This window comes from Phalacrocorax carbo, chromosome 7 (assembly GCF_963921805.1).
Source record: "Phalacrocorax carbo chromosome 7, bPhaCar2.1, whole genome shotgun sequence".
Lineage (NCBI taxonomy): Eukaryota > Metazoa > Chordata > Aves > Suliformes > Phalacrocoracidae > Phalacrocorax > Phalacrocorax carbo.
The window spans coordinates 15,080,840-15,096,972 of NC_087519.1; the positions used below are offsets into that span (position 1 = coordinate 15,080,840).

At 36.0% G+C, this 16,133-nt stretch overlaps 1 protein-coding gene across 3 annotated transcripts in view; it reads left to right on the plus strand.

Annotated features, from left to right (window-relative positions):
- Positions 1 to 16,133, plus strand: part of UNC13C (unc-13 homolog C) — a 238,485-nt gene that overhangs the window by 95,901 nt on the left and 126,451 nt on the right. For all 3 annotated transcript variants that reach the window (XM_064456441.1, XM_064456442.1, XM_064456443.1), the window contains 2 exons: positions 3,788 to 3,866; positions 12,412 to 12,483. In XM_064456441.1, the coding sequence (XP_064312511.1) occupies positions 3,788 to 3,866; positions 12,412 to 12,483 (151 nt within the window). The remainder of the gene's footprint in view (positions 1 to 3,787; positions 3,867 to 12,411; positions 12,484 to 16,133) is intronic.

Sequence of the window (16,133 nt, forward strand, 5' to 3'; positions counted from 1 at the left end):
AAATGCCAATTAATGATGTACAACTGCCTGGTGGAGAAGGACCTGGTGGTGCTCATTGACAGCTGGCTGGACATGAGCCAGCAGTGTGCCAAGGTGGCCAACAGCATCCTGGCTTGTATCAGGAATAGTGTGGCCAGCAGGAGCAGGGCAGTGATCGTGTCCCTGTACTGGGCACTGGTTGAGGCCACACCTTGACTACTGTGTTCAGTTTTGGGCCCCTCAGTACAAGGAGGACATTGAGTTGCTGGAGCATGTCCAGAGAAGGGCAACGAAGCTGGTGAAGAGTCTGGAGAGCAGGTCTTATGAGGAGTAGCTGAGGGAACTGGGGTTGTTTAGTCTGGAGAAGAGGAGGCTGAGGGGAGACCTTATTGCTCTCTACAACTACCTGAAAGGAGGTTGTAGTGAGCTGGGTGTCAGTCTGTCTTCCCGAGTAACTAGTAATAGCATGAGACAAAATGTCCTCAAGTTGCATCAGGGGAGGTTTAGATTGGATATTAAGAAAAAAAATCTTTACTCAAAGTGTGGTCAGGCATTGGAACAGGCTGCCCAGAGAGGTGGTGGAGTCACCATCCCTGGGGGGATAGAGAAAATATCTATTCTTTTTTTTGCAAGAGAAAGGGTGAAAATTCATTGTCAAACAGGATTTCCTTGCAGAACGTTAATGCTTGAGGAGCTCAGAAGTTCTCTGACTAGGAAATATAATTTACTTTCCTACCAGCTATGTGAAACTAGTTGTTGCTTTGTGATATGATAGTGAAATGTGATTATTTTTTTTAACTAATGGGAAAATGGATACTTTAATAATTGGAAAAACTTTAATAATTAAAATGAATTTTTAAAAAAAGGCATTTAATTTTAATCATCTAACTTTGGCACCATATGAAAAATAATACTAAGTTGTTATAACAGAGGAAAGATCTTTGAAGTCAAAATGATTGATGGTGTTGGGAGAGCTGGGCACAGGGCTTTTAGAATTTAGTCTGTCCTATTTGAATTTGTGGAGAAAGGTTCTTGACCCCATAGGGTTTTTTAAAGTTAAGCCCATTGATTTAGGGAGTTTATTCTTGTGTATATCAGTGTAAATATTAGAAGATCTTTATCTAGGTCTTTGCAGGGATGTTGAACTACAAGATTAAATGAATGTGTAGATGATCCTAAACATTATATTTAATCTTTTAAAATCCATATGAGAAACAGTGTTCAGAGTGTCTTTGTTTATTACAGGAGATGAGAAACAGGCTTTGTTCCCTCTATGGGATTTATCTGTGTATCAACAGCTCGCAGCGTATAACATCTAACTTTTGAGTTTTAATATTTGGCAGCTGTGATGAGTGCTTCATCACCGTAACACAGTCTGCGGGACTGGAGTGTGCAGCAGTATTTTCTGACTCATTGTTTCTAGCATTAGCTTTAAAAGTCAACAGTTCCTTGATGCTGATTGATCTCTTGCACAGATTTCAGTGTTATCCATGCCACAATACCTATTAGTTTTGCCCCAAATGTTTGTTTCCACTTCATGGTTTCGTAAGTTTATTTTTTATTCCATCTTAGGGATTTGTCCCCTGCTATGTAAAAGTACTCTTTGACCTTAAGGATACCTTCTCACGTTGTTTTTGCAATTTATTCCACTTGGAGAGCTGCCCACTACATAATCTATTAGCCCAGATTTTCTCAATTAATTTCATCACTTTTATTGTGTAATGTCACTTGTGTCTCACATATCTTAGAGACAGGTCTTTGGGCAAGAAAAAAACCCCATTCCTCTGCAGATCAGAAGCTGAACCTGTCCATAATACTGATACTGCCAAAGATAGTTTCACCAGAACTTCAAAGTATGGGAATTATTGAACAGAGGGTGAACAAATACCTCTGAAAATATAAATGTTATTATGCAATTTTACCTTCCTCTCCTCTGATTTTAGTTCAGTTAAGCTTCACCCAAGATGAAGCACACTTTAAGAAAGTGAACTTGTTGCTGCACATCTGTTGAAAGGGAAGCATGGAAGTAAATACTGCCAGTCCATGGCTGTGTCCATTTCTTCCAGAAGCCTGTGGCATAATAAGGGGACCAAATAGAACCACATTTTATTCCAAGTGAGAGATAAAAATGATTGTAGGTTTTGGCTTAAAAACAAAACAAACAAAAAAACCCAACAACAACAAACCAACCAACTAACCAAACAAATAAACTCCCTAGTGATACAGAGCCTGGTCAAAGGTCCCTCTAGCCCAGCATCCTGCTGCTTCTGAAAGTGGCCAAAAGCAGATACCTAGGAGATTGTCAGAAAAGAGTAAGCATAGCATAAGATGATATTTCCTTAGGATACTCTCCTAGCTTTCCTTTCTTCTAATAGTTTGTAATTCAGAGATTGCCTAAACCAAAATTGGTGTCCTTTTTGTAACACCCATTAATGTATTTCACTTCTCTTAAATCATTTGTAGTTCTGATTTATGAGTTCTGTTGGCTTGAGTTGATTCATATTGAAGATGATAGTAGTGGAGGTATCAGAGTAGAGGGATATGTCTGTTCCTGAACAGTCTGGAATATTAGCATAATCCAGCATTGATTTCAGTTTATATCAATATGCCAGGCTGTAAATTGTGGCAGCTGAAGTCCCTGATTCATAATTCCATCTGGATTTAGCTGCAGCTGTGGAACTGTAACATCTATATCCAACTGGAATCATCAGCCAGAGTCTTGGCTTAAATAAACATGGAATTTGCCATCTCTACTAGTGGCAAGGGCTTGTTATTCTCAAGTCAGCAGAGGAGTATTTGGGACAAAGTACTGACCCTTTGGAAGGAAGTGAAGATTCTGTCACTAATTTCAGTCTCTTTTCACCCAGTAATTGTGAGGTGTATAAATAAAATGAGGGCTTTCAGATGAGAAGCTGCTGTGGCACGTACTTTTTTTACAGATAGAGACATAGAAATATAAGAACTACTGAAAATGGTATGTGAGACAGTGCCAAACAGAAGGAGCATGGAGGGGAAAATGTTGGGTCTTGAAAAATATGGTATCCCAGTTTCTGTGAGAATCTCAAAGTATCTCTGAATTAGATCTGACAAGGCACGCAGCAGTCTTCCAATGTTGACTGTGTTAAAAATGCAGGAGGATAATAGCTGTATTACCTATTCTGAAGTCAGGGAGAATAAGGCATATGGTTACCAGATCAGTATGTATTCTTTTAAGTCCCATTGGTGTGTCAGCCTTTTACTCTTTGAAGAGGCTCCAAGTTGTTCTTTGCTGTTGTTTCGAAGTGGTATGTAAGATCTAATATGGGTTTAAATGTGTGCTTGATGAAAAAGCTTAAACCAGGCAAGAGAAAATAATAATGGTCACCATGGAATTATCTTAAAATGTGACAAGTTCTGTTTTCCACCTTCACATATATGAGAAGATGTTAATACGTATTTAGTTAGATATTTCATGATTTGTATTAAATTTATGACAACAATGATATCCTGTACAATGTTGGGTTCCATCTCAACTACCAGGTACACGAGTCCTTTTGATGTAAAGCTACTGTATTAACTTCTAAATCCATGGTTAAAAGTTTTAGGAGGTAATAAGCAACCTTTCAGCTACTCTTTGCTTTGGGTGAATGCCAGGAGAAAAAGTCAGCCGCACCAAGAACAATCTCGTTAATTTTTCATTGCCTTCTTTAGCTGATAACTCCTAATTTTGATTTTAAGTGTGAATACAGATATTATAAGCAGTTCTTAAGGATGCAAACTTTTAAGCTCCAGGTTTTTATTTTCTTCTTTGCCTTTTCATCTCCTACAGTGCTGGTCGTGGGCTGTATGGAATTGATAGCATGCCAGACTTGCGTAGAAAAAAATCTTTTCCTATTGTTCGAGATGTGGTAAGTAACTCCTGATGCCATGAAACTGTTGAGTCATTTGTCAGTTGTCTAGATCTTTCTTGTAATCACTATTGTGCATGTGAATGATAGTTTGTCAATTGTTTTATGGATAAAAGGTATCTTGAGAGAATGAATTGAGGCCAGTAAAAGTTGATGTTGCAGTTGTTATAATGTACTAGATAAGTCTGAATACCCCATCAAATATTTAGGTATTACTTGTGGAATCAAATAATGTGCATTTCATGCAATAATAAACTACTCATTTTAATGTTGAATTAGCTTACGAAGACAGCTGTTATTGTGTGCTTGGGATGCTGCTTGACTTATTATGATAGAAGTATAGGAAAGAGGAAGAAAGTTCCTTTCAAAAAGCAACCCTGTTTCATTATGAATGTTTTAAAGATTTCTGCATACTTTTGTATAAGATGAGGTATGTTATTTTAGCAGTCATTGCAGACAACAATAATCTAGGCAAATAAATCTCAGAAAGGTGAAAAGAATGGTAGTTCCTTTGAGATTTATTCTGACTTCCAGTCTAAACAAGACTAAGTAGAATCTCTCTGCTCTGAAGACTTTTAAGTCCCATTCACATTTCTCTCTTTCTTTTCCTGAAGTGTAGAATTCATAGTTCAATAAAATACAGATTTAGTCTCTGGTGGCAGTGAGCCCCCAAATGAGTTTCACATTGTAAAGAAAGGGAGTCAGCTGAAGTAAATAATTACTATAGTTGTCTTCAAAAGATCAATCTTTGGCAAATTATCACTTAATGTATTCTCAGCTACCCTGTTGGGTTAGCATGCTACCTGAAGGGTCACAAAGAGGAAGCACAGCAACTGTTTCACAATAGAATTTCTTCTGAAATCAATGAAAAGTTGCAGCTTTTGACACAGGAGAGCCTGCATTCATTGAAACTATCTTTTTGGTAGTAGCCACTGCACTGTTAAGTTGTATTACACATAAGCATAATTTACAGCCACATTATCATCATTTTATGCATATTAAACAACACTTTGCCTTATTTTTTTGCCTTATTTTTGATTATTGGAACTGTTTACAGACAGGTATTGCTCTGAATGAGTTAAGACATCAGAATCTTAACTATTCACTTTGAAAACCATAATAATTATCAAAGTGGAACTAAAAAGAATATTCACATTTTTGAATGGTGGAATAACTTTAATTTTATTTAATGTAATATGTCAATAATTACTATGTGCTGATTACTGTTTCACTGTCCAATCATTAGAGGATACTCCTTTTGAAGAAATTCTACCTTTAATAAGTGCAAGTTGCAGAGTTTTAAAACTGAAATTTATTCTGCAATTTAATCATTATGAACTTACAGTATAGCTCTTAGCTCTATGTTCTTTAACTATATACTTCCTTAAAATAGTAAATTGTATTGCAATTCAGTTTTGCAGCTGTAAACCTAAAACAATTTTATCAACTTAAGAGGAACTTATTTCAGACTTAGTGTAGATCATCTTCATCTTTGAAAGATTATTTGTATTTGAAGGTATGTGCATTTTTAAGCAATCTTCTGTGAGCTCTGAGCTTGTAGTACATTGATTTCTATTACAAGGAATTCCAAAATACCTCATTTAAATCAGTAACTTAATTCTCAAGTCCTTGTAAGATTTGATACATTGTAAATTTTCTTTTTTGTGTTTACTTATATGAAGGTTTCAGAAATATAGAAATAATACTGCTAGAATTGAGTGCTATACTCTTTTGACACTGAATGAAATAGATATAATTTGATATATTTTTGTTGTTGTAATAAATGCCACAAATTATTCATATTCTTTTAATTTCTTTCCTATCTCGGCTGGATATTTCAGGCTATGGTAAGTGCTTTTATACTGATAAATGTTCTAAAATGTTCATAATAACTCTTAGGGATTTCATAAATGTCATATTTTATGGTGATCTTTTATTGGAAAATAGAAAAACTATTTTATGGCCAAGAATTTAATCCTAAATGAATTTGTTTCACCTGGAGAAGAGGAGGCTGAGGGGACACCGTATCATACTCTACAACTACCTGGAAGGAGGTTGTAGCGAGGTGGGCGTTGGTCTCTTCTCCCAAGTTACTAGCGATAGAATGAGAGGAAATGTCTTCAAGCTGTGTCAGGGGAGGTTTAGATTGGATATTAGGAAAAAATTCTTTACTGAAAGAGTGGCCAGGTATTGGGTTACGCTGCCCAGAGGTACCAGCCCTGGAGGTATTTAAAAGACATGTAGACATCGCACTTCATGGCATGGTTTAGGAAGCACGGTAGCGTTGGGTTAACAGTTGGACTTGATGTTCCTAGAAGTCTTTTCCAACCTTAATGATTCTATGATTCTATTGTGCCTTATGTGAATGTCTGGTCCTCTGCATCATATATGCCAAATTTATTAGAAAAAGTTTACGTTAAAGAGTTATGTGTGTTTTCCAAATATCTTTTCTAATGATACAAGGAGATTGTTTAGGACCCAATCGTGATGCTTCCCCTGTGGAACTGAACAGCCTTAGATACCTAGGTAAAGAGAAGTTAAAAGTGTTCCCTACTTTTTAAATCATCTTGTATCGATCAACTAGATTCTTTGATCTCTCTTGTAAAAGGTGAATTTCCCAAAGCAAATAAAGACTCTTAGGTACTATGGTGTAATTTTTTCTAATAACTAAATTAACAACTCATGGAAATATTTTCTTTTTGCACCAACTTTGGCACTTGTAAAGTTCCCTCTTTGTTTTCCTAGTCCCATTGCACTTCCCAATTTCTCTGCATTAGTTTTCCTGCTTTCAGTATGGTATCTCAATATAAGGTTTATCAGAATTATGTACATCATCTTAAGATGATATCTTTGAATCCTATTTGTTTCCATAAATTCACAGTTTGAAAAATTGAGTTTTCAAAAGCAGCCTTACTAGTTCTCTTTCTCCTACATCTCTAAGTCAAGTTTTTTTACTAATGCACTGGGACTCTGCTTTCCCTGCTTGTTTTGGATTGAGTCATTAAAAAGGAACAAGCAGTCAAAATCCATCCACAGGAACAGTTCTCTGCTGCAGTCATGAGTTTCACTGTGGGTCATTATTATAGCTCTAGCGGAATGTATCTGTACAGGAGGGAAAGACAGTGAAAGAAGTGATCATTTAAGTGTAGTAATAATATAGAGGGCAGTTTGAATAACAATACGAAGAGCTTGAACAGACCTCTGTTTAATGTGGAGCCAGAAAAAAGTCAGTGCACTTGTTGATGTAGTTGCTGTAACTTCTACTTTTAAACAAACATGTTTTATGCCAGTTAAAGTGTCTATCTGAGGTGGGACTACACCCAGGGAGAGAATTAGCAGTGGTTACTGTGGAGGTTAGAAGTATGTAACTCACGATGACCAAATAGGTGTTGTGATCTGCCCAGTCATAGGCAAAGGCAGTTAGCTCTGTTTTTCTATCTCACTATGTTTTAGTCTTTGTTTCTGTTAATGTATGTCATCATTTCAGATGTTATGAAAACTATAGAAAATTCCCAGTTTCATTTGATTGAAAGATGACTTTATACTGTACAATCACTGCAATCAGACATATTTCTTCTTTTGATCATTCAAAAATGTATTATTACTTAGCTTTATAATTTGATTATAAGAACACAAGAATAATTTGTGAACCCTTTCTGCTGCTGTAAACAGACTGGTTTATACTGTTAAAGCGAACACACCGGGTGAAGTAACTGCCCATTTCAGCTAAAACTGTAATCCGCTGATACTTCTTCTTATGTAAGAGTCTCCGCAACAAAAGCATTTATAGATTCTAGAACTCGATTATGGTAGTTTAAACTCTTAAGATTGAAGACATTCATATAAATTGTAGCTGCCGTATTCTCAGTTTTTGTACATTGTCAGGTTTAGCTTTTATCTAATGATTACTGTCAGGACTATTTTACATTAAATCTGCTATTTGAAGTCCCTTTTCTCAACTCCTTTAATCATTAATAGACAAATTGGATTAAATATTTTAATATTCATACATTAAAGAGATAAACCATAGAAATAATCAAACCGTATTTGTGTATTTGTTGGATTTTTAAAATTCCAATAAATGGAAATCATAATAATATGATTCTATTCCTTATTTCACATGTGTTTTCCAGGACTTAAGGATTAGTTGTTGGGAAATTAAGAAATTATTGATGAACTTGTTTGGTTTTGTTGTTTTCTATGCCATTTCTGACTAACCTCAATATTCAGAATGATCTTAGAGGCTAGGTGGGGCATGTTCTTGTGTCTGTGCTATGAAAACAAATATGAAGAAAAAGTAAATGGTATTACAGTGGTGTCCAGTAATGATTATGCAGTTGGGCTGAGCTGCCATTTCCTTTCTAAAATTGTCTTCTGGGATTAATACTGCAGTTCTGTTGAACATTTCAGGAGCATGCATCAACTTTTTAAATAGAAAAATTATGGGAAGGGGTTAAGTATTTTCAGACAATATCTTGTTTCCTTTTGAGTAATTTCTTCCTCCTTCCTGCCTCCCTCCCCCCCCAAGCAACAGAATACAAATCTGTCTTCCAGAATAATGAAGTTGAGATCCTTAGAGTGATAAATTACATGTAGTTGCTCAAAAAAACCCAGTTCTGAAATCATGCAGCTTTTAAACACTGAAAACGGTATTTTTTTACAGATTCACCTCTACTGGGTAACTTTTACGTTGCATTAAAAATATAATAATATTTATAAAGCAATAACAAATACTTTATCTTCAACTTATTTTTTTCCTGATTATCACCAGTGATAGATTCTTTTAATGAAAAAGATTGTGAAGGAAAAGATGACCAGGAAAACAGAAACCCTCTGCAAAAACAGAGGAATGAATATTGCGGCACAGCCAGCATTCATGAACAGTTGCAAAATATTAGCTTGACTGCTCCCTGCTACTTTAGCTGCTCAAAACACAGCTTTCTTTTATTTTATCTTGGCAGGTAGCTCTTTTTTCACCCACACAATTTTTCATTTAGCATTTAATTTTAGCTTGGGTCTAATTCTCTTTTACTTATGGTTACCACTTTTCAATGCTTTTGCTAGAATGACTTCTAATTATATTAATTTATTTATTTAAGCTGCTAAGGCAAATACATAAGATAGTGTAGATGTAAGTTATAAACTGTTCTAAAAGGACTTTTAAGTCCTGTATCAGGGATTTGGAAAAACATTTTAAAAATAAATAGATTATGTCCGGCTTTATCATCATCACTGGTTTTTAAATAAATTTGTCTGCATGTTCGTGATGTAGTAGTACCTACATTGAGATCTTTACACTCTGCAGGTCAAATTCTTGTGTAAGGAAAGACATGAGGTAGTATCTGAGTGCCAGTTTGAGAGGGTAAGTAAGTGCAAACTGCTGCACAAGTCTTGTGTCCTGTTAAAGGAGAGTAGGGAAGGGTTTCAGGTTCCTGTTGCTCACTGTGTTCTTTTGATGCTCTGGCAATTTGGGCTTCCTTCCTAGAGGTTCCAGATGATTAACTGCACTTACCTTTCTTCCTTGCTACTATTTAAAAACAGAAGGGCAGTAGGGGGAAGTTCTCTTGCTACGTTCATAACCTGTCACCTTGTTTCCCATGAGTCTGGCAACATTTTTCCCTTCCTCTTCCCAAAATACTAACACCTCCTTGATTCATTCCATCCTTAAGAGCAGACACTGTTCTGTGTTTGTTCAGTGCTTCAAGCTGTTGAATTATCACCAACCTCAGTATTTCAGAACAGAAGCATTTTATTTATGGGCTTTCTCTTGAAGATGCAGTTTATTCTGAAAGTGATACATAAATGGAAATAATAGTTCTGAGTTTTTTTACTAAAATCCCTGTAAATTTAATCCATAATGACTGTTAACTTTACTGGTTTATCACATTCTTCTATTATCCTTCCAACATGACAAACACTTTATGAAGAACAGCCTAATTATGTTTCCTATTAGGCTTTGTTATTTTATATAGGACACTGTACTGTGATTTTAAACCCATTTCTGATTAAGGAGCAAAATGGTTAAGCTACAGGATTCCAGGCATAGTGCTTGGGAGAATTTGGCATCAAGGACATGTGACAGTATCAAAATTGCTTCCCTACTTTCCTTTTTCTCACAGGAAATAGTGTCTGTTTATACAGACTCTTATACTGATAGCAAGAAACTGCAGTTCTCCTGCTGGCTTATCTACTTTGACTGATATATTGCTGGAGGACAGAACACAGTATTATTCACTACCCTATATTCAAGGTTTGTGTCATTAGGCCCTTTGTTTTCCTGACCTGACAAGTAGTCCGCCTTGCTCTATAGCCTGGAATGGCTAGGACTGTGCATGTTAGACCTAAAAGGATCAAATTACTTTCTAAGTATAAGGGACATGAACATTAGAGGTCAAAACCATAAAACTAACATACTGCAAGGAAGTAAATGTAAATGGCTACTTTCCAAGACTGAGAAGAAACCTATGCTTCAAGAGGGAACAGAAGATGGGTGCTTTTGAAATTAATTTTTTTAAAACCTAAAACTCTACTGATTATGAAAATTGTTTCTTTTCTTCTTAATGTTCCCAACACACTTTTGCTTGCCATTTCTCACTTTGTAGCATCAGGGATGTCACAAAAAGTTTGAAAAAATAAAGCCTGAGCTCTGTTTAATCTTTCCTGTCAGTTTGTCAGTCTCACTGGCACACACTGATGGAATTTCCCATATTCACAGAAATAGAAGGAAAAGATCGTCACAAAGAAGCAAACAGAATTATTTACTTATTAATAACAAAGTGGGAAAGCTGATAGCAAATTAATGGCATAGGCTAGGTAAACTGCTGAGAGTTTAAAAGGAAAAAAATAAGAGGGACGTTCTTTGCATCCCATATTAACTGTAATAGGACAGTGATGAATCAAATCAAATATTTCTGTGCCAAGGTTGACTTCTTACACTATAATTAGTTTCACAAGATTAATAATTTTATGTCTCTCTGCCAGTTTAATTATTATCAAGGGAAAATTATTGAAAATTGAAGGGGTATCTTCTCAGGGGAAAGCAAACATTTAAAATTAGAATTAACACTCTTAATATCCCTACATTTAAAAAATCCTTTTAAGTTATGGCAGTGTTTAAAATTATAAAATGGGAAGAAATTGGAATTGTCTCTCCATCCAAGGGTTAATGATGCAGTTCCTCTGCTGATGTAAGCCTGAATTGCTTCTGACCTAATATGTATTTCACAAAGATAAGAATGACATGTGCAAAATTATCATTGAAACTTTTGCTGTAATAGCTCTGTAATGGTGGAGTACAGAAGACCCAGTTCACAGTAAGGTGAAAATCTGTGTCTTCACAACAAAGGCAACAACAGACTTATGGTTAGCGGGTGGTATAATTGATCATCCTCACACTGCTAGTCTATGAGGGCAGCAATATATGACAAAGCAGACACTGGATTATGGAAGAGCAGAGAAAAAGAACAAGTATGCAGGTGCACTTGGAATGATTTAGAATGGGCGAAGGGTGCATGAGCCCAATTTTGCAGGTAAAATACAGTATTATAGCACTGTTTTGGTTAATATCTTGTACAGTGGAATAAATCTTATCTGCTTCTGTCAGGCCAAAAGGACTACTGGTAGCAGAAGCAATATTCAGAGTTGAAATATTATTTGGAAAACACACAGGACTTTTTTACCTAGGGTCTTTTTCCTTCTGTTCATTATACTCTCTAATTAATTCTCAAAGAACCATTTAAATTACAGTGATCCTGCACTAAGGAAGATAAAATTTCCTTGTTTACTGTATATTAAAAATGCTTTGAGCACCTTTGTATGAAACTGTCTCTACAACCAAAGATGTAACCTTCAGAACTGGGAGGTGTTCATATACCCTTAACATCACATGGGCAAAAGAGGACAGATTGAGACACGGTTCCAGCCTTTTTTCTCCCTCCAAGAACCAGAATATTTCTCCAAAAAGCTATGCATAGTATTGAATGAATACTGTCCTTAATGAAAAAATTACTTAAAGTTTTCCCAAAGACATTTTATTTGAGACAAGTAGCATTTTATATACATACATACATACATACATACAGTTTAACAATGCTCAGTGACTTACAAAAAATTATCCAGACTGTCAACTTGAACTATAAGACTATTGCAAAATGATCTCCCATGTTGCTGCAGGCACAGAGAGCTTCCAAATTAGGGCAGGATGCCTATCCTTGTACCTCATTAATTTGGTTGGCAAAGCAGAAAAACAGTGACAGCCTGTGGTTTAAACAAATGAGTCATAAACCTCTGAATATCAGGTTTTATATTAGAAATGGCAGCTCAGCTAGGCAGTGTTAAAAGAAACAGTAATGAGGATGGGAAGTGTGCTTCCATTATGTACTGAAACCTTAAAAGTTGTGTGCTGCAAAGATTAACCAAAAGTTTTTGTAACTCCTACAGTTTTTGCTTAAATCCAGTAGCATAATCAAGTAATACTTGCCCTCCATTAGATTCAACAATTGGAGTTACTAGTATAATTTTAAAGTTTTGCGTTTGCTTTAAACAGACACTTGCAGCTCGAAAATCTGGTATTTCCATGGCCATGCTCATCCGGACCTCCATAAACAATGATGAAATGGTAAGTGTGTTCAATGACAGTTTTAAGACACTTAAATAATAGGGAAATCTTTGTTCAAAGCTGTTTAGAAATTATTTCAGCCTTAGACCTCCGAACTGGATAAAACCGAGCATATAAGCATTCTGTTCATTGTGTAGGAACTTTAGGGGATCTTGAGCAGGATTTGCTGCCTGATCCACTGTGACAAGACCAGGTTTGTTTCTGCTGACAGTCAGAAAAGACTAAGCAAGAAACCTTTGTTTTACAAAATAGTTACTTGGTGAAACCTTTTATTTTAAATTGTCCAGCTGCTCCATGCTTTACCTGCAGTCTTTCCTCATCTTTCTCTCTTCATCACACCATGAGTACAGTTAGAAATACAGGACTCCACAAGAAGGTTTCCATGATATTATTACTTCTTTTCCCAGCCCTTATAGGTGGCTGGGATGTTATTTGATTTTGTAAATGTAACTCCTGCTAACAACACGTGATTCTAGATGAAGAAATATTTAATTTGTACAACGAGCGACCAGGAAATTATTTTCAAAAATCATATTCTCATAGCTAGTAGAACCTGTGTGTTTTGGTTTTCCATTATTGACTTCACTTACATTTTGCAAAAGACATTTATTTTAAACAAAAACACAACAGGTGCCATTTTCTTCAGCAATACTTAGTGTGATGCAAGCAGATTTACATGGCTAAACTAAGCAAAAGGACTAATCTGAAGGAATAAAGGTCCCTTTTTTGTTCCTTAAATTGTTAGTGGAAACATAGCCTTCTAGGATATATCCTACATTGATAAAAATTAAATATTGATTTTTTCTTACACTGTTGTTAAGCTCTATAGTAGAAGAATGGAAGAGCAGAATATGTTGACATATATTCTGGGAACTGAAACCTATAACACAAGTACACACACATCTATCACTCTTCTCTGATTCATTTGAACTTTCTATGCCTATATAGTAATCATAGAGGAACAATTTGGTAGTGCTCAGGGATGGATTGATGAGGTAGGTAACGGCTGGTGTTTGAAATGATCTTTCAGTAGGAGCAGTAGTTATTTTGTTCTGCTATCTCCAAATAGCAACAAAGGTTGGGTAGAATGAAGGAGAACTATGGAATCTTAAAAAGAAGTTAAAGGCTGAGGGAAAATTATAGAGAACAGACGCCATGCAATTGGTGCAAATTACAGACTTCTTTACATCTGTGTTATAGCTCCTAGAAAAATATCTAAGTTCAGAAAAGACCCTAAGATACTCCATATGCTTTACTAAAAGATGCCTACTAAACAAACAAATGAAAGCATTTATAATTATTAGTACCATTTATGACAATAAATTCAGGTTCAACTATCGTTTACATGCTTCCCCTCATGCAACAACTACCAGGCTGTGACTTTGGAGGGCTAAAGGTGCAAGTTTTGTCAATAATATTAATTGCCAACAGATGCAGGACAAGAAAGAACAATTTAGACTGCACTTATAGATTCTGACTTAAGTGGTACCGTTCAGGAAAATGAAGGCAGCAAATCCCAACAGATAGCTCAATGCAAACATTCCTCCAATGATCCCTGTCAGTCAGGAGAAGCTAACCAACTATGGTTTGGGAGAAATGCAAAGGAAAAAATAAGTTGAATGTATTTTTATGCCATTAACTCTTTGGCTTCAGTTTGAACCAAGCCATATGAAAAATTGTGTACCAGAAATAGATCTTTGTTAAGAAAACCTTAATTAAAAGCATAAGTCCAAAGGCAGACAACAAATATAATTTAGATACATAAAAGTACATTTGATGAGAAAATGTAAAAAGCTAAATCAGAGGAGAGGCAAATAAGAGAAGCCTGTCTTATGCCAGCCCTCACAAACATACTAAAGGGAAGTGGGTACTCTTTTGAGGATAAATGTGATGGTGCAGCCAGTAAAAGCCCTTGCAAGATATCTAGAGGAAGTGAAAGGTAACACTTTTCTACTTGGTCAGTAAGTAGCCAGCAGAACTTAATGCCCTAAGACATCATCAAAACTGAGTAGAGCAAGATTTGAAAACAAAAAGAGCAAACATTTTCAGGCATAAAAGGATACTCTCCACAAAACTAGATGAAGTAGTGCAGTCACCGATGAGAGTTAAGGAAGAAAATCCCTTTGGGCAAGTTATTCCTGTGATTAAGGCTTTCCTGTCTTTTACTCTCCCTCAACATTTTCTGGAGGGAATATTAGTGACTCTGATGGAAGCAGGTTATTTGGCTGATTAGATTCAGTATGAAAATTATTTGAAATAATGCTTTTTTAATAAAAATCAAATGCTACTTACTCCAAAAATTAATGCTTTGAGCTTTGCCACCCAACATTGCTATCCTTCTGGTATAAGACATTCATGGCACAGTGAGTTTGTATGTTCCCAGGCACTAATCCAAAGACATTTCAAGCAGTGTCAAAGTATTAACTTCAGTGACGCTTAAACATATGCTTTCACTTGGGCCTTCATTTAATTGCTTTGCTGAACAAAGAGACAAATCTGCAAGTTTGTGAAAATAATACATCCATGACATTGAGAAAATATCTCAAGTAGTATACGACAGAAAGAAAGTTCACTTTGGGGAATAAGCAGATAACTAAATAATCCTGCTATATATTAACAGTGTTAAATTTTGCTGTGCCCAGGTCTCAATGAATGCATATAATAGATACACTTAAACAGAGGAGGGTATTAGGAATGAAACCTTCTAGACAGAAAGATAAATAAAATTCTTCATTACAATTGTAATTTGCTTTATTAACAACAGGGGAAAGATTATGTTCAGCAGCGAAACCAATCTACAAATTGTGTCTTTCAGATGAAAACTTCATTTACCCTATGATGTTTATTTTCAGGCCTGTTGAGCTGTGCCATTTCATTATGTAACGCCATTTCAGAAATAGATAAAAGTTACTGGCATAATTCTAAAATTATTTATACTTTGAAAAAAACAGTGAAGCTGAACACGGTGAGAGGGCAAGATTGGTACTGATCCTCCTAGGATTCAGGAGTGTGAAAGTATAATCTGCAAAGGACTCTTCAAAGTCCTGGTGTTCTCTGAGAACCATGACTCCTCAACAATCTGCATTGATGGGATTCTTTTTGAAGTTTTCTTTCTGATCCCTGTAGCTGGTAACCTGTGACATGGGAGGCAGAGGGTGGACAAGTGCACAAAGATGAAGTTTGGAAAGTTAGGTGGCCATGACTAGTCCAGTCCCTCTTAGGGTCTGCCAAATCAAACCGGTGCAGACCTTTGCTTGCTTTCAGGGGAATTACTAGGTGACTAATTGTGAAGGATAGGCTAAGAAAACACCCTGGAGAGCAATTCAGTATTTGTTTTAGTCATTCCTGCTGCATTAGCTTCTTTTCTTAGTTCAGTTCTACAGTGTTCTCAGAGGTGTTTGGATCAAACATCCATGAAATGTCTGACCACATTTGTTTGGCCAGGCTTCACAGGGTAGATGTTTTTAGCATGTAACTATGAACTTCAGTAAAAGCTGTTGCAGCCTAAGCTACTTAACATTTTTGTTATTTGTAGTCGTTGAACCTACGAATCAGTAGATTTATGGCTACATGCTAATAGTTTTCTTGTGGTAGCAGAAGTCCTTTGGTTGATGGCTCTGATTGTGCAACATTATGCAGATATGCACACA